General features: G+C 51.3%; 1 protein-coding gene across 3 annotated transcripts in view; it reads left to right on the forward strand.

Annotated features, from left to right (window-relative positions):
- The window catches only part of PMEPA1 (prostate transmembrane protein, androgen induced 1), a 47465-nt gene that overhangs the window by 14689 nt on the left and 5993 nt on the right, over positions 1-26783 (forward strand). The window contains exons 2-3 of one of the 3 annotated variants that reach the window (XM_075721252.1): positions 17442-17452; positions 25351-25505. In XM_075721252.1, coding sequence (XP_075577367.1) covers positions 17442-17452; positions 25351-25505 — 166 coding nt within the window. Of the gene's footprint in view, positions 1-2158; positions 2198-17441; positions 17453-25350; positions 25506-26783 lie in introns of all 3 variants that reach the window. The other 2 variants (XM_075721250.1, XM_075721251.1) reach the window with 2 other exon arrangements.

Raw genomic sequence — 26783 nt, forward strand, 5'->3', positions numbered from 1 at the left:
CCCACCCCTTTTTGGCCCCCCACCCCTTTTTGGCCCCCCACTCCTTTTTGGCCTCCACTTTTTCTCAGCTTCTACTTCCCTTCAGCCTCCCACCCCTTTTTCTCTTGGGCTTTTCTTTTGGCCTCCCACCCGTTTTTTTGGCCTCCCCTTTTTCTTAGCTCCTCCTTTTCCTTTGGCCTTCCTCCCCTTTTTGGCCTCTCACCCCTTTAGGGCCTCGCACACCATTTTGTCCTCCCACCTATTTTCAGCATCCACTTTTCCTCAACCTCTGTTTTTCCTTTGGCCCCCCACCCCATTTCAGCCTCCCACCCCTTTTCTGCCTCTGCTATTTGGCAGCCTCTACTTTTCCCTTGGTCCCTGACATTTTTTTTGGCCCCCACCTCTTTTGGCCCCCCTACCCATTTTGGGCCTCCCACCCCTTTTGGCTTTCACTTTTTCTCAACCTCTTCCTTTCCCTTGGCCTCCCAGCCCTTTTTTGCTTCCCGCCCCTTTTGGGTCTCCAGTTATTCCCAGCCTCTCCTTTTCCCTCGGCCTCCCACCCCTTTCCGGGCTCTGTGCAGCGAGCTGGCTGTGGCGGAGCGAGGAGGAGGTCCCAGCTCGTTGCCGCACATTGGCGTTTGGCTCGGCAGAATTCCTTTCTTTCCTTTCCCATCCCCATCCATGTCGGCGCCGCTGCCAGCGGGGCGGCCGCAGCGTGCGGGCACGCGGAGGCTCTCGGCTGCCCGAGCCGCGCCGCCGTGCGAACGCACGGTCGCTTCTGAATGCTTCCTGCGCGCGAAGCATTGATTTGCGATACGTCTGAACTCGTTCCTCTAAATCAGCCTGACTTAAAATCAGTGAGCTGACTCCGAGCCTGCAGATCCCGAGTGATTTAGCTGCTGCAGTAATTTACAGCGACTCTCTGACCCTTAAGCTTTTCCTGGGGTGAAAAAAGTTACTTATCTCTGTCCTCTGAGGTGCAAGGCAAGTAACTTTTTACAGCTTTATTCGGGAGGAACGATGTGTTAATATAACCCCTCGAACCTCCCAGCCTGCTCTCCTGCACGGGTACCTGCAGCCGTCGTGGCGGGCGGTGCGGGAGCGCTCGAGGTGCAGCAGCCTCGGCGCGGGGCGGCTGGGAGCCTCCCTCGCTCGTGGGTTAAAGGCTGCTTTTACAGGCCAGTAGGACTCCTTCGGCATCAGACAGTGGCAGAGCTAATTAGGATCAATTAACCATTATCAGTGATAGTTCTTATGGGCTTCATAAAAAAAGTGCCGTGCGCCGGTTTTCCCTGGTGAAATGCCCTGCGGGACTGCGGAGCGCTCGCCCCGCTGCAGCGGCTTGCAGCTTGTGAGGTGCCTGGGTCGTGCTGGTGGGGTCGGGGGGGATCTGCGTCCCGTCATCCATCAGTTTTGCGGATAGGAACACACTGCTCGCTGACAGGCGAGAGGGAAGTCACGCGTTGTCTTTTATTCCAAACTTTTTGCTGCTTTGTTCCTCGCTTGAAAATACATCTGCTGGGCATTGCATCTGGGGTTTTGTGTAAGATTTTGCTGTGGGTCTTCCTCTCCAGCACCCCACAGCCTGTGCCCCGCGCTGGGGATGGGGTGTCAGGAAACCCTGGCCTTTCAGCAGGGCTCAGCAGTGCGCGGGGCTCAGCTCCGTGCGTTTGCAGAGGAAACAGCACGGCACGCAGCCCACCGGCACCTTGAAGCGCACGGCGCTGCCCAGGGCCGCGGACAGGCGGTCTGGCACTGTTGGACATGGCGGGAAGGTCTCTGCGGTGGGCTGAGTGATCCCACAAACTTCGCAAACCTTCGTAAGGCTTCAGCTTGTCGCCAGGCGAGTTGGCCGCAAGTGCTGGAGGAGAGCGGTCCTGGGGAAGCCCGTGCAGTGGCATGGCTGGAGAGGAACGGGACCTCGTGCTGCAACTGCTGGTGCGGGAAAAGCATGTGGGGTCGTTACGGGGAGCGGCGAGACCCGGCTTGTAGGGCTTTTGGTACTCGTGGCTGCCGCGGAGGCGGTGGGCTCGGGCGCAGAGGTCAACCATGGTTGGCTACAGGGTGGGCTCTTCGAGAACGAGTCCCCAGGAGGGGAGCTGGGGTGTGTGTTGCAGCCGGTCGGAGGTGGCTCCCATCACTGACGGATGCTTTCTGTTTTTTTTTCAAATGTCTCCAGGCACTGAATGTTTAGGTCGCACCTTTCCAGGTAAACTGGGTAAGTGAAGTATTTCAAGAGTTGCCAAGATCTAATTACGAAGGCTGATTGCATGATTGCGGCTGCTGTACTGTAAACACCCCGGTTCCTGGCTTGGTGAAACGGGTGGTACGTTACCTTGCAGAGCAGCAGTACCTGCGGTTTGGGGTGCAGAGGGGGATGCAGCCCTGTCTTCAGAGGCTGATTGTGCAAACCTGGTATCTTCTGTCTGTCAATAGCTGGCTGCACTTTGGTAATCCTGGATGGGATATTTTCTTCTGTTGTTCAGTGTAGAAACATCTTCAAAAGCTGAATGTCTTTTTAAGCGTGAGTACTCTTCCATTTGCTGTTACTCTGGCAAACTAATGAGCAGCATCACATAGAGGAAAAACCCCCTGTAGTTTGTGAAAGAGGTTTGACAACGTCAATCTTTTTGGCATGGCACGTCGGACTCCTGTTGAATGTGGCAGGAGTTGGCCACGTTCAGGACAGACAAAACCAGGCGTCAGGAGCCCTGTTGAACCAGGCTGCTGAATTTGAGCTGAACCTGTTTGCAAAAGAGCCTTTGCTGGTTTAAAAAGACATTGTTGTAACAATTATGGGTCTCTCTCTCAGTTTAGAATTGAGTTTATGAGAGTACCTCAAAAGTAAGGCGTGTCTGCTCAAATGTGGTGTCCCAAGCCTTCTGGGGAAGAACCGACTAAATAAAGTGTTAACAAGAGGTGAATAAATGATTTTAATAAATAGCTAATCAATTGTTATAGAGCCTGGGAAGTCAATAGAGCTCATGACCTTGGCTTATAACCACGCTCAGATCTTTAATGTGTTTATAATACCTGAAAATCATTCATTAGGCTTTCATCAAGCATCTATTTGTAAAAGTCAAAATCTAAAATAAGACAAAAAAGAATTATTTCAGTTGTTTTATTCTGATCCTGATGGCAAAATTTGGTTGCACGGCAAAATAGTCCTTGCTTATGCAAAAAAGCTGTAAGACACCAGCAGTGCCATCAGCAGCGTTACCGTGGGGCAGGCGTCAGGCAGGGGAGCAGCAGGAGCCCGAGGCCGGGAGCAGCCGGTGCATGCAGGGCAGATGCAGCCCCAGTGCTGGGGCACTCGTGCCAGTCCATAGGGAAGCTGTCCTGCCGCAGTCAATGATTTATTTATATTTATTTTATATAAATGCCTTAAACAACAGATTTCAGCCGATAAGCTGGGTGGGTAGAGGGAGCCCCAGTGTCACGCTGCTCTGAGCAGTGTAGCTTGGGGGGTGTTTTCACTCCAGCAAAAGGTGTTTGCTGTTGCTCAGCTGTTGTAAAACTTGCACCCATGTTCTTGTCCTGTGATTTAGGAAAGCGTCTGAGCAGGGACGTGTTCTAGCTGTGCTGCTCATCCTGCTTTCCCTGGTCTTCCCTGTGCCATTTTGTGTGTGTTTGTGCCTCAGGGAGGGAGGCAAAGATGCAAGTGAAAACATGCGGTTTTCTTAGAATATGAATAGCAGAAAATTAAATATTTTTGTTGTTGCTGTTGTAGAGTTGTTCCCCACAGTCTCCAGTTGCTTGCTCCTTTGCCACATTCTTGTACCCTTTGGGGGGTTTTAATCTTACTACAGAGATACTATTTGGAGTATGGTGTAGGACACTTCATCGATCTTGCTGCTAGCTTAATTGTGTGCCCAGCGAGGAGCTGTATTTGCAGACATTGGTGCATGCCCAGAAAGTCTCCCTGGGCTTCTGAAAGCCAAGGTCTGCCAGACATGGCTGCAGCTATCGCATGGCTTTTTGCCTCGCCTTTGTTGTCTGGGTCCTTGTCTGCAGCTACAGCCTGGGCCAGCGGTGCCAGACGTCGCCACCTCCAACCCGCTTCCTTCCGGAGCACCGCAGAGCCAGGACCCCTGGGGAGAGATGCCCGTGCCCATCCCTTTGCCGCCTGGGCTAAAGCCCTGCACATGGGGCGTCAAAACACAAACCGTGGGCAGGGAGCACCACCTGAGAATGACTCAAGGGGGGTTTACCTGTCATTGGGTTTTTTTTTTCTTGGGTTTTTAAACTGTTCCACCGCCTTCCTGGTAACTCCTGGATGTCTCCGGTGTGGATGCCAGACTCTTGAATTTCTGTAAATGACTTGTGGACCTCTCTTGCCTGCTGAGAGCAGATCAGTTCGGCTGAGCCGTGGCCTCTGCCCAGAGCTGTGCACCGGGGCACAGCCAGGCGCTGCCGTCCTCCCCACGGGGAGCACAGAGGAGTGCTGCAGTTTCTGCTGGGTTTTGTGTTGGCTCTCCTGCTTCTCACAGAGGGTGGCTGGGAATGGGGACGGAGGGTGGAGAGGAGATGCCCTCACCAAGCAGCCACTCATCTGATGTAGGAAGAGATGCAGTCCTTGAACTCTTTAAAATCAAAGGGCAGGGTGGAGGGTTTGCACAAAACAAAAGTCACAAGGCAAAATATGTAACTAGGTGAAAATGCGTGGTCTACTGATTTCTTAGAGATTTGAGTGAATTCTGTCCAAGTGGACACACAGACCTCCCCTGTTTCCCAGAAGCTGGGTCACGCTCTGCATTCACTGCAACGCTCCCCTGTGAAAATACCCATGTGCATCATTCTTTAGTTTATTGTTGTGGGTTTGGGCATTTTGTTATATTAGTCTAAATGGGTTTGTTTCCATAGCTGCATACTGCTGATAAAATCCCAGTGTAGGATCGCTCCATCTCCCTGTGCATGTGTACCAAAAATAAATCACACGCAGTTGTCAGAAGATGAGCTGCTGCCATGGTAGGTGCCAAGCTGCGAGGAAGTTTGGGCTGGACCTTGCTGAGACTGCGGACACGTGGCATCTCGCCCCGGTGCCACCACGCAGCATCCTGCTGCAGCTCCCCGCTCTGCAGGCAGTGCTGGTGCCTGGGTGGCCCCGGGGCCCTGGAGCACCTGGGGAAGGAGTTGCTGCAGGAGGGATGATGTTTTGGAAATGGGGTAGGAAGTGATGGAGGCAGGGGGAGAAGAAACTCCCTGTCCCTCACCTTTTTTTCAGGTAGAAAGGTATGGATGTGGTAGGGTGTGTTGGTGAAGGGTTGACTTCAGGTGGCTACCAGGATAATAAAACTACTCTTGCTCTGAATTCAGCATATTTAACATCAGCTGTTAGCATTTCACCTCTCATCAGAAGGGAGTGGGCTTTTAATGGCTATATAAACTGTCTCAGCTGCTGGGGTTGTTTTTTGCTTGGCTTCAGGCTATAACTCCAAAGGTCCAGCCTGGGGGTGGCAGGAGGATGGAGGGTCCCCTGCAGCTGGCTGAAGTGGCTGCTGGCTGCACCCAGGGTTGCAGGTTCCATGTGGAGTACTGCTGGTGCCCGGGCTGGTACTGCACCAGTGCCACCACCTCTGTGCATGTGGGTCCCTCTGGTTTCACCGTCTGTACAGCTGGGTTGGAGCATGTCTTCTGGCAGAAAACCTGGTTTCTAAGAGGTAGTTGTCTTTCCTTTGGGAAGAGTGAAATGAATGATTTTTGTGTTGCCAAAAGTTCTGATCTGCAGGTTGGGGCATTTTGGTGCAGGACCAGCCCCGCTGTCTGCCAGGAGCGCTCGGGGCAGGTGCTGCTCCCGCTGCCTGCGGTGGCACGGCCAAGGGCATGGTCGGGGCACGGCCAAGGGCATGGTCGGGGCGTGGGAGCACCCTGCGGAAAACCTTGTCCTGAGGGCGCGTGGGGGGCGGCTGGCCGGGAGCGCTTCCCCTCGCTGCTCTGCCGGGGCGTCCTTAAACCGCTGGCTACTCACTCTCCTTTAATGCATCTTTTTAAGTACTGTGTAATAGTGTTTTCTTTCTGGCAGAGATGAAGGAGGGCTTTTAATAGGTCTTTTGTTTTCTCTTCGTGCAGTTCCCTGGCAGTAACCTGGCATTAGCTCTAGCATTTATTTAGGGTATTTGTATTTTTATATGTGCGGACCTACAACACCAGGAAGCCAAGGGGATTGTCCAGGGTCACACAAGAAATACGTGGTAGAGCTGGGTCTCGCTTCAGCTTTTCTGAAGGTTGAGCTGATCTCTAGGCTTGGCGGAGAGGGAATGTCTTGGTTTGTCTCCTTTTAACTGAGATAGACAGGGAAAGCAGAAAATAAAGGCTTCATGGAAGGAAGCATGGGGTTTTTTTGCTCCCCCCTGTTGGTGATCTGCGCAGAGCAGGAATGCGGGATGGTTGCGATTGGGAGTGTGAAGGTGGGGTGTGCGAAACACCTGGAGGCAAAGGGAAGCCCAGGGCCAGAGGGGCTGGAAATGCAGTGAGCTCCTTCACCTGCGCGGGGCGGCGTCTGAAGGTCACTGCCGAGCCCTGTGCCGGTGAGGAGGGGTGGGCTCCGTCACCCGGCGTGTTTTGGGGGCGATGCCTGTCGATGGCTGCAGCTGGGGTTTGCATCGCTGCTCCCGTCCCGCAGCGCGTGCGTGCCTGCCTTGTCTGAGGCAGCCCTGCGTGCCGGCAGCACAATGCTCGCCTTCACTTGCCGTCAGACTGGAGGTCTAGACGCTCTCCCTGCCTTTTGTTAGCGGGGTCACAGGTTAGGGAGCGTTCCCAGTTCCTTTTCCCTCTGCTGCTCAGGAATCCTTCCCGGAATCGGGTGCTCCATTCAGGACTGCAGCAGGGACCCCTCCGGAGGGAGTCACCCCGCTACCCAAACACACTTAGATTTAAAATTATTGCGGCAGCTCCCAAAAAGAAATGTGCTTTTGAAATGCAGTCGGGATCACCCCCACTCCAGTTCTTGCAGGCACAGATGCTCAGCTGACACCAGCTAAATAGAAACCTTTTAGCCCTTGCCAGTAAGTCTAGAGCAAACTGCCAAAAAGCATCGAGGACCAAGATACAAAACGAAGTCAGGCCCGAGCAAAGTACTTACAAATGGAGGAAGGAACTGATGTGCTCTGTCTCTTGATTTTTAGTACATGAGATGCTTCGGTCTCGGGGTTTTGTTAAAATACAATGGTGGAATTTTAAAGGTTTTCAGCAGATGCAAAGCAAATAAGTCCCCTAGCAACAAAGGAAAGGTTTTTTTCCCTTAATGCAGACTTTTTTTGACATGCAGCATTTGTGAAATTTCCCCCTCCCCTTTAAATCGAAGATCGGTTTTGCTGAAGGAGGCATTTTAATGGCTTTTAGGCATATGCAGAGATGGGACTTGAACCCCCGGTGTACACCTGCTCGTTCCCCCGCCCCAGCCCGCCCTGGCTGGCTGAGTGCTCCTGCAGCTTCAGCCTTCGCCTGGCCTGGGGGTGCCTTCCCTTCGTGCTGCAGCCCCTTGCCTGGGGGTGGGAGGTAAGGGGCAGGGAGCCATTTGATAAATAAGTTGGTAGCAAGTTTCTTGCATGGTTTCTTCCCCCCCTTCCTGGCAAGAAGACATAACAAAAAATTGGCAGGGTCACACTTTTTATTATTGAATTAAAATCTATTAAATAATAACAGTGAGCCAAAACCTGAAATTGCTACTAGGCAGTGTTCTTGGTGAAGTGAAATGCTTCTGGATCTGGCTCACTTCCGCATTTTGTGTGTATGTGCATGTGTATTATGTGTGAAGAATGAGTGCATGAAGCTCAAATAGAGGTTTTAAATAGAAATAACACTGGCAGCTCTTTCTCCGTGAATCCAAGGCTATTAAGTGTCTGGCTCTCGCCAACATGAATTGCAGAGGAAGTTCATGTAAACTCCATGGCTGATTTGACAGCTGCACAGCTGTGGCGGGTTCGAAGCCTGGACGCTGTTGAGCAGAAGCGATGACATTTTTCTGCGTCTGGCGATTTACCTCTGCAGAGGGCGAGGCGGGACGGAGGGAGCCTGTTTCCCACCCCGGTTCTGGCACCCGCAGCGCTGGTGCCGGGATGGGCGCAAGCTCCTGGGCAGCGGTGGCATTGCCCCCTGCCCCGCCGGGGTTTGGCGCTTCCCCGCCGTGGCGAGGGGTCACTGAAAGCTGTGACAATACGGGCGCGCAGGCTGGCTGCAGCCGAGCGTTCACTGGGGACCTTGTTTTATCCTTAGGGCAAAACCCACAAGTTACAGCCGGGTCAAGGCTTGAACTTCTTCCCCAAGGCTTCATCGGTGGTCTCGGATACTCCGCTCTCAGGTGAATGTCACCGACTTGTGCTGCCTGGGAGCCACGGGGGGCACCTGGGCCACCCCGCCGGCGGGGCCGCGTCAGCCGGGCAGGGCGTCAGCCACCCGCTCCTGCCCCTGGATGCAAACCTGCGCTTTTTGCCCCTGCAGAAATCCTAGTGCAGCGTGGGGAGCAGAGCGACCTGTAAGCACCGTGGCAGCCGGAGCAATTTGAGGTTAATTCCTCTGCGAACCTGCAGTGCACCGAATGATGCTGCTTGTATGGGGCATGGGGGGGAAATAATGTTAAATTAAACTCTCTATAAGGGGAGAAAAGCATCCGGCCCCATTCCTTACTGCTCATTTTAGTAATTTCTTCCAGATAACCTATACATCTGTGTCACTGCAATTAAAGCAGAAATTCTGTCTAATGAACAGTTGTAGCCCTTGGGCTATTGCGGAATGAACGGTGAAGTTGGAAACAGTCTTATTAAAATAATAATTAAGAAACAAGGGTGGGGAGACAGAGGGAGGTGCGAAGAGGTGGTGGTGGGATGCTACAGGGCGAGGAGCAGAGAGGAACTTCAGTCAGCACGGTTTGAGCTTCCAGGGCGACTCCTCGCCATGGCCCCCCTGGGAGCGATGGAGTGGTGGGGCTGGACCGGGGCTGGGCACGCCCCGGGCCCCCTCCCTCGCCGGGGCGTCCGGTCGTGCCATGTCCCGACAGAGCAGTGTGAAAGCCAGCCTTGCGCGCGGTGAAGGGGGCTGCCTGTGGGGTCGTCCAAGGCCTGCGGGGCGCTTGCTCCATCGTGGGCGGCGTTAGCCATCCTGCTAAGCCAGATCAGCTGTTTTGCTTGCGTATTTTTTTGGACTTTTTGGTTTTCCAACAGGTGATAAAGCTCAGGAAGGGAGGAGAATGTTTCTTGTGTTAGACTGGGTTTTACTGGGTTTTGCTTGTTCCAGAAAACTGTCCTTTCTCAGCAAAAAAACATGCTATGCACACGCATAGTTTGCTTTAACTTTTCTTTCTCTCTTGTTCTCCTGAGGACAGTGACTGCCCAGGCTGAACTGTGTCAGTGGTGGAGACTGGCCAGTTTCTATCATGTGAGATTTTTTTATTTACTTAAAAGCAAAAAAATAAACTAAAATTCCTTTTCAATGTTAACCCTTGAAGTTGTAATAGTGTCTCTCTGCAAGTCATCATTTTGTATCAATGAATCAATTAATACTTGGAGCTGGCTTTTTCAAACTTAATACACTCCTATTTAGAAACGCATGTGCTGCAGAAAGCTAGTGACATCTCAGATTAACAAAATAAAAAAGAAAAAAAGCAAATGCCATTTAAAAAAAAAAAAAGGCCAAACAAATCCCACTGGAGTGATACATTGGAATGATTTTAGTGGGATTTATATCTATGAGCTGTGGGGTTTTTGTGGTTTTTTTCTTTTGAAATGGTTGTGAACCAGAGTGATTACTTATCATTTTCATTTTAACTCTATCTGACAAATCGTTTTAGATGGAGAAAGCAATACTGCATCTTTAAATGGCTACTCTGTCAGCGCATCTTGCAGGGCTTTAAATGCCCTTTGTTATCGCAGTCTAGACAGGACGCAGGCGGAATATTTGATATGTTATAAGGCAAAGATTTGACAAGGTTGAATTAATTTACTGGCTTATTTAAAACTGAATTTCAAAACATTTTTCCTTACAAACTTGTCTTTCTCTCTCAATCCTATATATTTTTTTTTTCAAAGTTAGTACAGTATGTTTCAACTGTTTAGACTGGGAGAGGAGACATTAGCTTACTGCAGCCTGCAGTACTTTAATTGCCCTTTTTATGACTGTCTAGACATCATGCAGATGCATGTTTGTGGTGAGAAGACATTTCCCCCTCTGGTTATATGATAGTCTGAAACCTTTACATTGCCTATCTCCTTACCCCCTCTGTCTTGGAATGTGCCTTACTCCCTCCATCTCTGAAAATCACTTTTTTCCCCCGTTTTTTTTTTTTTGAAGGGCACTTCAGTCCCCATTTTTCTGTTCTTTTCCGCATGCTTATTTGCAAACGCTGGTGCTTTCTGGGGGAATAAAGGTATGTGGAGCAAATGGCTCTTGGAGCCCCGCCGGCAGGTCACGCCGCAGAAGCCACAGCGCAGGGATGGCTTCGTGCGCCGTTCGTTTCCGCGCGGCGTCCTGCGGGTACCTGCATCTCCGCCAGTACAGCGATGCGTGTGTGGGGCTGTGTTTGTTTGGGTTCCCCTTGCCATAAGACCGCAGCCTTGCGGGCCAGGTTTAAGAATGAAAATATCAGCAAGGTTTGAATGGGTTCAGAGTTTTAGTTATGCAAATCGGATGCATTAATTAACCCCGTTGCTATGGCTACCGCTTTATTGTTAAATGCAGTGAAAAGGGGACAAGCTGTGTCCATGGATAATCCTCCCCTCCGTGCTCTTCCCCCCTTCCCCATCCTCCCGACGTCGCCCGGCGCGAGGGCAGCTGCCGCTCTCCTCCCGGGGCGGGCGCCCACCCGAGCGTCCGCGTCCCCGCGGGCAGGTGGCCGGTGGCCTGCGGCGGCGGCTTGAAAAGCCGGGCTAGAAGTCGCCCCTGCGGAAGGGATGGGCGAGCCGGGGGGCTCCTCGCCCCCGCGGCCTCTTCCCTCCAGCCGCCCCCAGAAGCTTTTGTGGGGGCTGACCTCGCGGGCCGGCTCTCCGCCGCCGCCCCGTGTCACCAGTCTGGGGGCTGCGTGGGGACGGGACGGGGCGCTGGGGGCAATGGGGCAGGCAGGAGGGACGCAGGTGTGCCAGGGGATGGGGCGGCTCGTCCCGCCACGGCCGGGCGAGGGGAGGCCATGGGAACCCAGCCCGGCTCTTGGCTCCGAAAACCGTCTCTACTGAGCAAGTGCTGCTGGGTGCTGCACGGGAGAACAGCTTCTCTTTTTGTGCCTGCTTAAAAACTCAGAATGCACAATGCCACAGCAAAATAGGGACCTTCCAGCGTATCTGCTGTAGGAAGTAAAATCTTGCTCAGGCTGCTGATACAGCTGAGGTGGAAGTAAATTTATTACCTTTAATTTTATCAGATTCAGTGCATTTTAACTCGCCTCCCCCATTCACTCTGGTGCGTGTGTATATATGTAAATATAATTTTTTTTTTTTTTCCACGTCTCTGAAATGCACATGCATTCCCTCCCATCTGGTGGTGTTCAAACCAGTTCAAGAACTTCAAGAACTGAACTTGAATATTGCAGTGACCGAGCACAGTGTGCGTGTCTGGGTATTTGCATGCGTTTTGCATATTTTTTTTTTCTGCAATGCATAATTATGTCTGTAACTTAAGATTGTCCTTGTTCCGTGGGAGTGACTTACCTTGTGAAAGGTCATTCCTTTTGTAAGCAAAAGCTGCAGAACGATACAGACGATAACGGCGCTTAAGAAGAGGCAGAGAAGGGAGAGGTGTCCTGCTGAATGGCCCTGGGCAGGGCTGAGGAAATCCGGTTGCAGTTACAGCCCTGTCATGACCCGTGTGGCTTTGGCCAACTTGCTCAATCTGTGTTTCGACACCCGTCTGCGAGCTGCTCGTCGGGGCAGCCCGTGTGGCACCGCTGCCCAGGGGTGCGTGTCCCGGAGCCCCCAGTGCCGCGGGCTCGGGACGGGGGCACGGCGGGGTCCCCGGCACTGCTCCCGAATGCTGGGTTGATCAGCGAGACCGCATGGGGGGAGCCACGCTGATTCATGCAGGAAAAATGCCAGAGGAGCAGAGGTTTCCCGGCCACAGCTTGTGGTGTTTTGTGGCTTCTCTGTGCCTCTGCCGCATCCCCGCGCTGGGCGCTGGGCGCTGGGCGCGCGCTGATGGGTGTTGTGCTCGTGGCAGGGAGGCACGGGGCTGCTGCTTGTCCCTGTGCCCCTGTGCAAGCGCTGGTCCCGCAGGACTTGCCTGGCACTGCGGCACCTGAGCCGCAGCCGGCTCTGGCCGGGGCCATGGCCGAGCCTGTTGGGAATCGGCTGATGAATGGTTTTCCCAGGAGTAAGTGGAAATGGAAACTTTCTAGAGGACAGCCAAGGGTGGAGGGAAGTGGAAAGGGAGGACGCCGGGGGGGAGGCTCAGTAAAACCCAGTATATACAGCATTCAGCCGGGAGAGGCTGTGGTCCATGCTGTTGACAGCCGTAAACCTCTTATCTGCGCACCCACACGCTGTCACCGCTGGCTGTCACCGCTGGCTGTTTCGCAGTGGGATGTCTCAGACAGAGCAGGATAGCCTGTGCCGTCTCGCCGCGTAGCAGGCAAGGAGAATGTTTTGCTGTTGCCTTCCTTTCGGTGCGCACAACAGATGCAGCGTACCGGATCCTCGTGACCTGCAGAATTTAAGTTGCCTTGTTTTGATGGGCCTGGTGACTAATGAAATGCACATTACTTAGCGTCTCCAGCGGCGGGAGGAGGGAGCAGGCTACGGCGCTGCTGGCAGCCGTCGGTGGCGTGCACCGGGTGATGCGGCGCAGGCGGCTGCGGCTGGCTGTGAAGCCGCAGGTGCCGTCGGTGCGAGGCAGCTCCATTGCAGCGGGAGACAGGGCTCAAATGAAGCTGGAATTGGAAACCCAATCCCTGTAATTGCTGTTAGCTTTCTGGAGAGGTGGCAGAGCCCTCCTCGGATGGAGCACTTGCTCTCCTCGGAGCGTCCGCGACTGGCAATTTGTCTGTCGAAACAGATGTGGGCAGCAACAAACATCTATTTCTATAACTAGAAACAAATTTGGTAATTGCCTCTTTCAACAGGACTTGCTCAAGCAGGAAATGAAATTCCTAAATGGCAGTTAGCAAAAGTATTTATAGCTAAGTTCATAAATGAGATGTGCTTTCCTTTGTCATGAGTTTCTGCTGGGTGGAAGGAAAAAAAAACCTCTGTGGTAGCAAGCCACATATTGATCAGGAGTGTTTCCAGGTTATACGAAAATACTTACTTATTAATGTGCTTATTTTTACTAGCTGTAGAGGTACCCCTGACAAAGAAAACCCCTTTGGTCTTTCAGCGTTGGCTGGCAGGGTTCGATTCCGATACTGTGTACTGTGTTTTTTCACTCGTTCTTTGGTAGATATTTTTCTGGTTCACATTATTTATGATTGCAGACTGCAAACGCTTGTTCCCGAGTCCCTCTCTGGATGCTGGCGTGCGAGGGGGCGAGGCGGCGCTGCCCTCGCCCCTGCCGCAGACGTCGTCTGGGCCTGATGCCATCGTGCCGCCTCTCGAGGAGCAGGAGGTGCTCTGGTTGTTCGCAGCTTGGTGGGGGCCGTGAACCTTTCCCAACACTTTCTAGTGAGCAAGCAAATTTACCTATCTTTTAAGTGCAAAATCAAAATGACTTTATTCTTTTAATCCAGTTTAGCTGTCCTTACCCTTGGGAGTAACTTCAAAAGCGATGTACTCCTTGCAGTCATCTCAGTAGGCTGGGATCAGGCTTACTGTGCATAAAATATGTTGTCTCAAAACCCTGGAAAAGGGGAGAGTGAGAGAAATAGGCACAAAAAGGGAGGGAAGGGATTGGTGTATGCAAGATTTTTAGAGAGCACAAGTGTCCTGAAGAACCTCGTTAGTTCTCATTGCTCTGAGGGAGCTGGTTAATGTCTTCTGGAGTTTCTCTAAACAAGTCTCCAGCTGATGGGTCCCTGCTCCGAGCCAGGAGGTGTCCCGGCTGAAAGAGCTGCTGACACCAGCTCTCAAGTTTGCAATTTCCATGTAAAAACTGAGTGCTGCCATGCCCGTCCGGCCTTTCTGGCCCTTGTGCGCAGCTCCCAGTCCCTGCAGCTGCCGCCATGGCCATGCTAGCTCGGGAAGGTCACCTTTTAAAAACAGGCACAGCAGTGTGATCAGGGCTGTTACTGTGTTTTAAGGACTAAAAAATTTTCTGAGACCCAACCAGTCTGATACTTCTGTGGCTATAAGCATGAAATGGGGCCATTTTCTTTAGAACAAACAAAAAAAGGGGGTGGGGGTGCAGGATGAAGCCATCATTTGCCAGTGACTCACAGGATGTGATGCTTGATTACCCGGGGTGACAAATGAAGAAAACTAACTGTATTAAACGCATAGTTGCGGCCCAAAGATTGGCACTATGAACATGGCTTCTTGGGGCCCCATCACCCATTTTCCAGCAATGTTTTTTCTCAGTCTGGCTCCTTTTCTGTGTTACACTTGCTCTCTGCCCTCCTGCCCGGTTCTCAGCCGGCCGTCGCTAGCTCGCACGGTATTATTTCTGCTTGCTGCATCAGAACCGGCCACGTTGAATCTGGAAATGCAATTTAGCTGTTAACTGTACTGATGATGCACGAAGCAGGACCAAATCCAACGGGCTCTTCCCAGCTGTCCTGCCTGTTGTCACAGGCCTGATCCTGCTCTCTTTGATGCCTCGCTGTTGCTGCTGCAGCTCCAGCTTCAAGATACTGCTGCCGAGTGCCAGCAGGGGCAATATCGGTGTCAAGAGCACATTCTCTATCTATCTCCAGTACTTCCCGTGCTGCCTTGTAAACAAATACAATCGTTGACAATCTGATGGGCCCTTTGTATGTGGTTTTATGGAGGTATTATGTAGAAGATAAATGTAGCAGATAAATGCTAATACACAAATATTGCAGTAATGACTTTGCCTGGTCTGATTGTTTCTAAGATGACCTAACAGCCGAGTGGCGGAGGGTGAGTAATCTGCCATCTGAAGTTCTTTGTTCTTTCATCTCTTCTTCCCTGTCCGCAGTCTCTGGGAGGCAGAACATTGGTCCCTTTAACAGTGGAGCTTGGCATCTGGTGGGTGAAATGGCCTCTGTAAACCAGGAGCAGTGTTCAGTGCTGCACCCTCTCTGGCAGCCTTTGGATTCCAGCTGTTGCCTGGAGCTGTTTTGGTTCTTGCCTAAATTAGAGCAGTTCAAATGTAATGTTTAGCATAATGGGCACGTCCCCTTTCCAGGCAGGGCTGGGAAGGATGGGTCAGGGCAGAGCTGCTTGCACCGGCCTATGTTGCTGCCTTGCCAGGGTATTTTCTTCCATGCCGTATGTATGAACGGGGAGGGCAAGGGGCTGCAGTCAGACACAGTCCTAGCACTGGCCCTGCTGCCTGTCCTGTGGGATGCTGCAGAGTCCAAGCCCCCACGGCTGCTCGCTGAGGAGTTGCGAGTTTATTCCCTGCTAAAATCATAGCTCTGAAGGGTGACTAGATTCAGATGGCTCTTCTCAAATTCACATTCTTTAGCCTTGAGTAGAAAAAATGAGGTCCACTCTTTGGCTGCGTTGCTTAACCCACATCCTTTTAGAGAGACTTTGATGAGCATCTGGCATAACAACCACGGTTTGGCTGGACTCGATTCTGCTGTGTTTAATCCTCTGGTCCTTCCAGGGAGCCACATCCTGGTCCAAAATGTGCCCAAATTGTGGTATAACAGCTATCCCCTGCTCTCCGAAAGTGCACTCACAGCCAGCAGGCACAAATGCAAGCTCTTGGGGCAAGCATAAAACCCGCTCCAAACGGAGCCCAGGTGGGTGTGCATGGGGACCAGGCAGTCATCAGGCCAGCTCTGTGGACCCCTCTTTGGTCCAGGCCTGCTGCAACCCAGTTCAGTAATGTCTGCTCCCAACCTTTCTGGTTTTCTGCTTGCAAAAGACGGCGTGTCGGTATGTGTAAGGCAAGACGGTACAGGGTGTCCTCAGCTTTCATTTTCCAAAAGTGATTAGGACTTGTTTTGTGCCCTAATTATTGGGGCATGCAAGGTAGCAGTAGGCTCTCAGCTGTTTGTGGCAAGGACTGTCCTTGCACGTCTCCTTGTTCTCAACGGTGCCTCTGGGCACCGCTGAAGCTGTGGTCCTCTAAAATGCCAGCGAAAACTGGGGAGGGGAGCGGGCCGGGCTGTCAAGTAGCTGACAGAATGGATAAGGGAGTTCCTCCTCCTCCACAGCCCGCTGGTGCCCAAGCCCCTGCCTTTGCTGCTGCCTTCAGCCGGAGATGTGGGTGCTGAGGACAGCTGAAAGTCAGACCCATCGCTTCTGGTTTAGGGCAGCGTCTCTTCCTACCCATTGGCAATAAGTTTCATGCAAAGATGGCAGCCCATGTCTGTTGGAGAAAATGCTGGGTCATATCCTTGTTCTTGCGCCTGTCAAAGCCCGTGGGTGGGAGGAGAGCAGGCAGGGAACCCTGGACCGGTGGCTGAGAAGGATGCTTGCTGTAGGATCCTAATGAAGCAGCCCAGGTTTTGGGTGCTGACAGACACTTAACTGATGCTGGAAGAGGGGGACCTTCGTCCGCTCCTATTCCAAGACTTGTTTTCCATTTGATCTTTGAGGAGCTGTACAAGCTTGTTCAGAAGCCTTTAAGGTTACTGGCCTGAAACTGTTCTTGGCTGAAATCCTTGAACATCCCTGCTTGGCGTCCCATAGAGCTTGTAAGTACAGAGTTTGGGGAATCATGGGCAGGGAGGAAGGATGCATGGATGCTCTTCAGCTCCAAGCTTCGAATTATTGCCAGTGCCAGTCTGATTTGGCCAGTCCATTTCTCCCACCACCTTCCTGATTACTCTTGAATAGCCTCATCTGCACATGCTCAGTCAAAAACTAGCTGTCCTTATTTATGTCTTTTACGTGTGGGTTTTGTTTGGTTTTTTTTTATGTAACTAGAGCACTGCCATCAAGGGCTACAAGGAACCTGTTCAAACAGAAGATGCCCAAGGGTGGGGGTGGATGAAAAGATGAGAAAATTGGGAGGAGAGGGAACTGCAGTCAGGGCTGTGCACATCTGTGCTGCGTCCTGCTCCGAGTCACGCAGCCAGGGCAGCTCCGTGGATATCGGAGGTGTTAATGGAAAATCAGGGATGAAAGTGCTTGCTGCAGATTTGTGAATGCTTTTCATTAATTTATCCAGTTAATTTTGCCAGATCTGGAAAAACTCTGTGTGTGTGGAGACCTTCCTTTCTGGGGTGTGAGGCGGAGGTGCATGGAGGAGGGAGCGTTGCAGTCAGTTGAATTTACCTTAAATCCCCAAGGATTACGGAAGAAGCTGGGACATGTGGTGTGACATTACAGTGCCACCATATTTAGCTGATGGTAGGCAGCAGTTCATTGATGCATTTCATAAGCTTCAGGACCAGACGTGACCCAGCTGTCCCTGGTCTCTGGTGGCTGTGCCGGGGCCCGTGCAGCTCACTGGGCGCTGCTGTGGGACAGTCCCTGCCGAGGTGCCCCGCTCCATGGCGTTGCGGGCTCTTGGCTGGGATCTGTTGGATCGCGGTGCTGAGTCACCCATGAGAAGCAGGCTCCGTAAATAACCACAGGCGCTCCGCGAAGCGGCTGTGTGCAGTGAGGAGTGGAAAGTGCTGCTTCATAGTTGGAGCAAGGGCTCCGGGGGTGTCCTCGTCTCAGCTCTGCCACAGCCTCTCTGTAAGCATCTCTTCTCTCTGCGCAGGGCTGTTGGGTATCGTGCTGCCATCCCGCAGGAGACACGTGCTCGCCCAAGGGCTAGTTGCTGGCAGAGGGCTCGGGTGCCCTGTGCCGTGGGTTCCCTGCTCACATCAACAGGCTTGTGCCCAGTAATTGCGTCCTGCTGCTGATGGGCTCTTCAGTTCCGTGCCCATGCTGGAGCCATGCTCCTCCTGCAGTCCCAGGAGGGACCGGAGCCATCAGCGAAGCTGACTGAGAGCTGGGTCTTGTTCCTGGGCTGAGTGACCAGGGGAAGACTTTGTCCCTCTGCGGTGGACGGGCTGGGAGCCTTGGCTTGCCACCTGGCAGCTGATCTCGGTGCCCAGGGTCAGAGTGAGCGCTCCTTCACGCTGCTGTGGTCTGCCTCGCTGCATCTCCCATGCCAAGCTTTGCTCCAGCTGCTCACCCTCTTTGGCTTCCCAGGGACACTGGTTGCATCGTTCCCTGCTGCCAGCCGCATGTATCTGTGCATTGGCTTCATCTGTAGGCTGACGCTCTGCCGTGGGAGGAGGAGGGAGGCTGTGGTGTGCCCACCGCTGTGGGTAAAGCCTTGCTCTCCAGCCCTGCGTGGGCACCTGTGGACCCTGCTGGGGTGCTCAGGGGTGCTGCAGGGACAGGATGGGGCGAGGGAGCTCAAGCTCCCTGCTGTTAGAAGCCATCCGTAGCCCGTGTCTTCTGGAGGCTAGAGAGTTGCTGCTCAGGTTGGTACAAGACCTGATTACACCTCTCTGTACTTCAACAGGCAAGTCAGGAAAGTCTCAATCTCTTTCTGCCCATCTTATTGAGGCTTGTTAGGCAGCAGGAGGAATCTGTACAAAACGATCCCATTCAGCCTCGGTGTAAAAGTTATTGTACGTGTGTAGGAGAAAGTGCAAACCAGAGGCGAAGGCAGAGTACGCAGCAGGGTTCCTTGGCTCTTGCGTTAAGCACTCACAGGATGTTTCTCTGGGAAGATAAGTGACATGTAATTAAAAATAGTCCCTGCGTGTGGTGGAAAGTGGCCAGTCTGGAGATTCCGATGCAGCTGGGTCGCAGAGGAATGTCCCAGCGTAGATGGGGAGTCTGTTATCTCAGATTGCAGGTGTTTGTGGAAGGTCTTCAACAAGCCCACCTTGTGCTGCGGTGGGCTAAAACCGGAGGCCAGGTCAAACACCCCTCCTGCTGTGAGGAGCCTGGCTGCTGGGAGTGAGTACCTGTGTGGGCAGTGATGATACAGCGGTGATTCATGGGAAATGCTACTTCCACAGTTCCCTGAAACTTCTGAAATAGCAAAATCTGCAGTATCAGCCCCTTTTTAGTCTCCCCGACTCTTACTCACTTCCTTTTGGATTTTTCTACTGCTCAAATTCGCATCAGTTCCTAGATTAAGGGAAAATGCTGGAGGTAAAATTTCATTTTAAACCCACTTTTTTTGCCTTTTCTGCGACCTGTGCTATTGCAGATGTTGGGGCAATGTTGGAAGTTTCCCCATAGCGGTGGGGCTGTGCCCACCGCTCCCAAAGCCTGAAGAAGGTGTTACAGCTCTCCTCCGTACCAGCCACATGGAGCAACCTTAAAACACAGTTTTAGATGTATTTTCTCAAAGAATGCTGATGAAAGGAGCGATAATGGGGCTCTGCTGAGGAACCGTCAGAGGAGCGTCCAGCAGCTGAGGTGCATATCCCATCTGTTCTGGGTAAAAGTTAACTGATGCTTCGTTAACTTTCAACAGCAAGGCTTGCTTGGGAGGTATCTCATCCTGGCTCGAAGCAGCGTTGGGTTGCCTCACACCGGGCGGATGTCCACCAGAAGATGAAATCATCAGCAGCAGTTTTTTCTCCACACCCTTAAGAGCATGTTTTTGATAGACTGTGCAAGCTTGTGATTGGACTCATCGTGCTTGAACTGTCCCAGCAATCTGTTTCAAGTCAGTACTAAGGGGGTTTTAATGATAAAAATACCCAGAGGAAGTGAAAGTGAACATTGGAGAAGCAAAGTATTCTGCAGGGGATTCTCTGCTTGCTTTGATTTTGTCTCGGCAAAACAGACTTGGGTTTTAGCATGGTGCACCACAGTATTTATGATCACTAGCATTTTTTTCTTAGGAATTGTGGCTAGTGCAGCTACATTTGTTCAGCTTAGCCATTATCTCCTGAGTAATTTCACTTCTTCTCATCACTTCTCAAACAATATGCAATTTCGGTGTATATAGAAATCATAACTGAAGCTTACAGAGAATTGTTTTGACCTGCAGATGTGTATTATACCTGGCTGAAAGCAAAGGTCATTTTGGCTGCGACTGTGTCTGAAAGCTGTTCTGTCCACTTGTAAATGGTAGATGGAGTATCTGTAATTATTACAGCAAAATGCAGGTGTATAATTTCTTTTCTCCTCTTTATACTTGCTAGTGCTTTGGAGCGTTCGTCTTCAGCAATGATACTCTATGTGGAAGGAAGAGCATTAATAAACTTTATAGTAAGCATTTTATGAACTGTAGTATAGCTGTAAAAAGTAAGGAAGCGCATTTAATGTAGATGATAGCCTCACCTCCCCCGTGGCCGTTGGGAACCATGTGTGGGGAGGCTCAGCGCTCCCAGCATCGCCGTTGACTCAAATAGCTCTCCCTCCTTGCAAAAAAATCAATGAGTTTTAAACCTGTAGGTGCCAAGCATTTTGTTCATAGGCACTTGAGGAAGCTCGGAGATGCACCTTCCTGCAGCTGCTTCTCTTGAGCTGTGAGCGTGGTCTTCAGTGGGAGGAGCAGGGCCGGGCGCCCTGGCAGCCGTGCCGGTGAGGTGCCTCTGCGTCCGCCCCAGCTGCCAGCCAGCTGCCATTTTCATAAATTTCAGACGCTTCAGAGCCTTATTGTCTTGGTGGCCAGGCAGCAGCCCGGTGTGGGCAGCAAGGGCACGTGCTGCCTTCCTCCAAAAAGCCCTCCGAGCAGGGGAGCGGCCGCAGCCTGTGCGTTGCAGTCTGCAGGCTTTGGGAAGCAGCGGAGTCTCCGATCATTCATTAATGTAACGCTATAACCTACTGTGAAACCCGTATTTAAGGCCACATATGGTTTAAAGTGGCAAGCGAGTAATGAACTCGAAGAATGGGACGTGGCAAGTGATTTTACTTGATCACGAATATCCAGTTTCAGGATTGTGAGAATCTGGGAGAAAAATGCTTAGTTGCAAAACAGTTGCACGCGTGCTGACCGACTCCCAAAGCTGCAGTGTCTAGACAGAAAATACAGAAAAGCAGGTTGTGTCACTTAAATGTGATGTCTGAACCTGTTAGTTTGAAACGTATTCTGGAATAAAAATTATGCAAAATTAAATTAGTGTGACCTTACTTTGCATTTGGAGGCTGAGTATACCCATCTTGTAAAGCCTAGTGCATTTATAACACTTCCCTTGGGGAAAATTACAGAGAGAAATGGAATGAGGTCTCTTCTAATTGAAAAGTGACAATGATTAGGAAGCCAAATACAAAATGTGTTGAGTATTTTTTTTCTTGTTTTGTTGTGTGTGTGTTTTTAAGAATACCAGTAGAATTATAAATTATGTGCTTTGCAGTTTGGCTTGTTTTTCATTCCCCAAAGGCTTTTTATTAGCATAGCAGCTGAATTGCACTTGTATAATAACGTATTAACTCAAAATTTGGGTTTTTAATGATCTTTCTTCATTAGTTTGACTGAGCTGCTTGGATAAAATCTTACCGAGTATATTCAGCGTTCCAGTGTGTTGGGTTTTTTCTCCCTTCTGCAAATGAAGCCCATGAAGGCAAGTTAAAACAGAGGGAGAGTTGGCAGAAACTTTGGCGCCTCGAGTGGGTATGAGTCTCTTGAAACTTGAAAAGCGCAAATCGAGTGTGTGGGACTTTTTTTGGTTTGGTTTGATTTCTATTTTATTTTTTTTCCAAAGGCCAGATTGGGCAACATGAGCATTCTTGGGATTAACGCTCATCTCGACGTACCTGATGTGTTTGCTCCTTGGCACTGCGAGGCTGTGCTGCTCCTTGCAGGCTGGGCTTGGGGTAGAGCAAAACTCAGGGCACTGTGTGCCCTCTGCTCTTCCCTGAGCTCCTGCTGGTGCGGAGAGCAGAGCTTTCTGCTGGGTTTGGCCTCCTTGTACACAGACAGCATTGGGAAGAAATTTAATTTCAGCGCCACCGCCAAAGAAGGCGTGGGGGCAGATATGTCTCTCGTATATGATACCTAAACATTCAAGTGCTTGTCTGTGGTACAGGACAGGGGTAGATGTGCTCCGCTGCAGTGACTGAGCTGTTTGCTTCCCCATGCCAACAGAGAAGACTGGAGAAGAGCAGGGCCATTGGCATGAAAAGGCCAAAATCCGAGCGGGGGGAGCTGATCAGGTTTTATCGCTCAGACGCATTTCACCAAACCCGTTTACAGAATGTTAATTTGCAGCTTAATTGTTCTCCCTCCTCCCACAAAGCGAGGTATTAAAATTGCTCTTCTCTTGATAACGCCAGCGTGATTGCTGTAATGTTAGACCAGATTCCAGATTGAAATAACCCACTGTCGAGTTTGAAGAGCAAGGCACGATGCGTGGCTGAGCACTGCCTGCCCTTGCTGGCCTCGCCCTGTGGTCCCTGCGGGGGTCCAGCCCGCCCAGATGACCAGCGCCAGGAGAACGCGGGAGGGAGAGATGGGGCAGCAGGAGCATCCCTGCCGGAAGGCAGCATCCCCTTTGTTCTGGTAATCACGCCGTGCCTTACTATCGCACCTCTTGGCAGCTGTGTTGTAATACCCCAATTACAGGAGTCCCAGAGCCAGAACAAACAGCATTCGGGGCTGGATGGAGATGGATGAGATGCCGGTGTGTTGTCCCAGATCCTGACGGAATTCCCACCCTTTCTTCCGCTTCAGGCTCTGCTCGTTATATGTCTGTATGTGTGTGCAGGAAGCTTGGCTTAGGTTGTCTGTAAATGACACATCTCGTGTGTGTTCCTTCCTAGGAAGGAATTAGGGCAGTGCTTCCTGATGGCCAAAACTTCACCTGTGTCCCCAGAGCACTGTGACCAATTTAGCAAGGCTTGGTTCATTTCAGGAACCTCTCGTCCTAGGAAAGGAACTTTCCTTTACAACTACCTTGGTCTTGTTTTTCTTCAGAAATACAACCTCTTTTAACAGAAAAGGAAGTTTTCCATCACTGGCCTCATTTATACTTTTTTTTTTTTTCTTGTGTTTTCTTACCATGGCCAAAGCACATGCTGCATTTTGAGGCTAAGTTGACTCATCTTCCTAAAAACCTTGGTTGTTTTGTTTTTGTTTTTGTTTTGGTTTTTCTTCTCTGTAATGAATTCCACAAAAAACAGGCTCTGCACCCGAGCTGGGTGGCTGCTCTCCAGCCTGTGGGCTCTGCTGCCCACGGGTCGGTGAGGCAGAGGGGCTCTGGCTCCCTGTGGGTGGCCTGGAGAGCACCCGGGGAGCTGTGGGACCTCCCGTGCCTGGCTGGGGTGCTGCCGGTCAGCGGGGATGGGATGCTCTCTGTGCCTCTGGGTGCAGCTGGCACGAGGACATGCCTTTGGGCTATGCAGGGACACTCCCCTACATAGGAGGGATGACATGGGCAAGATGTTGTGCCTTTTTTTTAATGGTTTTGCATCATCCTCTCTTCCCTGCCCTTTAAGTTTTGGTGTGTTTGTGTGTCTGGTTAATCTGGTTTGTGTTTAGAAGAAACGAGCTCCTGTTGCAGCCCAGTCCTCCAGCACAGGGCAGCCGTGGCAGCTCTCGGGTCCGGTCGCCTGTCACTTCCACAGGCGCGCGGTGCCGCTGCTTTGGGGCTGGATCGTAAAGTGTTGGGAACATGGTTTTTTCCAGGCTCTTCCCCTCACAGTGGCGTTTGGGCACCTTGCCGGGGTTGCTGAGAAAGACCCAGAGCTCCTGTTTTAAGAAGATGCCTTTAGCTAAAAGGCATTTTTAAGGCAAGACTCCTTTGCAATGTTTGGCTTTTTATCCCTCTCTTCCCACCCCATGTGCAATCTTCTGGTGTAGAGGCAGCTGCTTTTTAGGGGTGCTGTAAGTGTATGGACTCCAAGTCACTCGTACGTCTAACTTTGTGACAGATAACGCTCTTGCTTTCAAGGCATAATTCAGCTTTTTGAAGGTGGTGGGCAGAGCTGGTTAAGCATTTTGGGCAATGGCAGAAATAGCTGCTGTTTAGCAGAATGAGCTCCAAGGTAACTGGCAGCGCTCACCACCTGGACTGTTTTCTTGACATTTATTTGCTTTTACTGGCACTTAAATGCCACCTGCCAGGAGAAAACTTTCCATTAAAAAAAAAAAAAAAAAAAAATTTGCCTGACTCAGCAAAAGCCACCCCAGCTGGTATGAGCGGTGTGATGCTGCCCTTCGAGGCATGATGGGTCTTCCCATGTATCTACAGATATATATATATACACGTGTGTGTGTCTGTAGATAAAATACAGATGGCAGCATCCATGGTAGCTTAGGGCACAGTTTTCCAAAACTGGATTGGATAGCTGTCCCTACTGAGAAGCAAACAAAGTTTAAATCCCCAGAACTATTGAATTTTGCTGGTCTGGCCCTCCTTTATGATGAGCACTGGAGTTGCTGCCTGGTCCTGGGCACGGTGAGCCCTGGGCGCTGCTGGCACGAGGGTGCTTGGGGGCAGCGACTGAGCGGTTTGGGGATGGCGTCAGCTCTGGGTACCAAATGCATGGAAATAATGACCCCACTGCTACATTTGTCTCCAGTGCTCAATTTTCCTTAGCCTCAGAGAGGTGTGAGGAATTATTTCCTTAGGAAATTTTGGGAGCGGCTTCTTACTGCCTCCTGCCAAGTGTCTCTGGAGTTAACCAGATAGTCTGTTGTTTGCTTGTTCTTGTTTGTTTGGAGGATTTTTGGCAGTTTTCCTTTGTGCCAGTTCAAGCCTCTCAAGCTGGCACTGTCAGCTGGCCGAGCCCCGAGCTGGGGGATGTCTGGAGCTCCGGGACATGGCCCCCATGGGCAGCCGCATCGTGCCCATCTGGCGTCTCACCGAAAAGCAGGAGGTCTCCCCGCCTGTGCCCTGTGGCGGATGGGCCAGCGTCGGGGAGAGGGGGCTGCCAGCGCTGGTGCCTGCTGTGCCGTGCTGCGGGCTCCCCATGCCGCTGTCCAACCCCCCATGAGAGAGGGGACGTGTGCCTGGTGCCAGGGTGTGCTGAGGAGGACTTCAGTTCGGTCCTCCCTGGAGGAAGGAGTGGTGATGATGGGAAGAGAATTGCAGAAATTTAGCTTGCATTTAGCTAAATTCTTCCATTAGGGTGAATTATGCTGGTTCATGGCTCCGTGCCCGAGGGAGGCACGCTTGGCACTGAGATGCTGCTGGTTTTGTACCCGGCAGCGGGGGCCTCCAGCACACTGCAGCTGGGAGGGCTTTGGGAAGTCCTGTCTGCATTGTAGCTTGGAAACACTCTGCTTTGTAGATAGTCTTAAAGATCCTTCCTAGAGACTCTTCCGTGGCGCTGAAAAAGTGAATTAATGAGGTCTTTATTAAGTAAGTAGCTGGGCTGAAAGCGTGCAGAGCCCACATAGGCAAGCGTGAGAGCTTTATGGGGGAAGGATGCAGCAGTGTCACTGGCGTCTTGGTCACATTAGTTCTTCTTGTGCTCAATTACATGCTGCTTTTTCTGGTGGCTTAAAGTCTGTCTGTCTCTCTTGCAGCGGAGTTGGAGTTTGTACAGATAATCATAATCGTGGTGGTGATGATGGTGATGGTGGTGGTGATCACGTGCCTGCTGAACCACTACAAACTCTCTGCGCGATCCTTCATCAGCCGGCACAGCCAGGGGAGGCGGAGAGACGAGAACCTCTCATCAGTAAGTCACACCCTGCTCTTCCAACCCACGTCATCCTGCGCCGTTTGCCAAATGATGTGACGCTGGGGAAACATTAGAGCCAAAAGCATTTGTTTGGGTCATGTTTGCCCATGTGCTGCTTGGTACTGCATGAAGAGACACCCTCCAGGTTGGATCTTGGCAACATCTTCTGTCTCTAAGTTACTGGGGGGGGGGGCCTTTTAGGGATGCCTCTGGCTCTTTAGGGTGCCCTGTGTTGTATCATATGGGCAGCTGTAGCCTCTGCCTTTGCCCTGAGCTTTGCAATTCGGATTTTACATCAGTAAAGTAACTGCACAAGGCTGTTCTTGGCGTGTCCTGTTCCTGAAACCATCACGTACCCTCAGCCGGTTGGGGTGCATATGCCTTGCATTTAACAGCCCCAAACAATATATTGAGTCCTTTGGCAGCTCCAGTTGGAGAGTCTCAAATGCCTGTATAAAAACTTATTGCCTGCCTTGAGGAGAATAGGAGATCCTGAAAGACTTTCTTCAGTTTTCACCAGTGGTGCTGCCATTACTGTGGTGGAGGGGTCAGAAAACATTTGTCAGCCAGACAAGCAGAAATCTTTCCAAGGGGATGCTTGAGAGGTTCCTTCTGTAACCTGGGCTTCCTGCCTCATAAAAGCCTGAGGAGAAACGTGTTAATTGTACCTCTGACGGGGACTCGAGGGGGAGCCTCTCCAGCCTCGGGGCAGATGTTGGTTTACGCAGTTTCCTCAAATGCAGCAGCTCAGAGAGACTTAAAAAACCTATAGAGAAAAGACATCACATTTTCTTGGAGGGTGAGCATGTACTATTCACCGCTGCCTACAGGGCTCTGTCTTCAGTGCAGGGATATCTTGTGCTGATACCTTTTTTTTTTTTTTTAATAGCGTTCAGCCTGAAGGATCTTAAAGCTCTTTAAATGCTAGGGCTTCCTCAAGGTCAGTGCTTCGCACCCTCTCCTCTGCAGGCTTCCAGGGCAGGCTGAACACACTGGTGCTGCCTTGCGGTGGTCTGAGTGGGGCCATGCTCTCTTATATCAAATCCATGCTTGCTGCAGAAAAAAGATCAAATACTAGAATTGCTTTCTTTTTTCTTTTTTCCCTTCTATTTTTTCTTTTATCTTTTTTTTCTTTTTTGAGAGAGAGCGCGATATGTAGCATCTTGTAATAAATAAGTCTTCAGTACAGCACTGTTGAAGGCTGTCCAGCCAGCAGACGCCCGGGGCGCAAGCTGTCCCTCTGCTCCGTAGCTGTTCTTTTTGTCACACGTTACT

Source organism: Pelecanus crispus, chromosome 14, assembly GCF_030463565.1.
Source record: "Pelecanus crispus isolate bPelCri1 chromosome 14, bPelCri1.pri, whole genome shotgun sequence".
Taxonomy (NCBI): domain Eukaryota; kingdom Metazoa; phylum Chordata; class Aves; order Pelecaniformes; family Pelecanidae; genus Pelecanus; species Pelecanus crispus.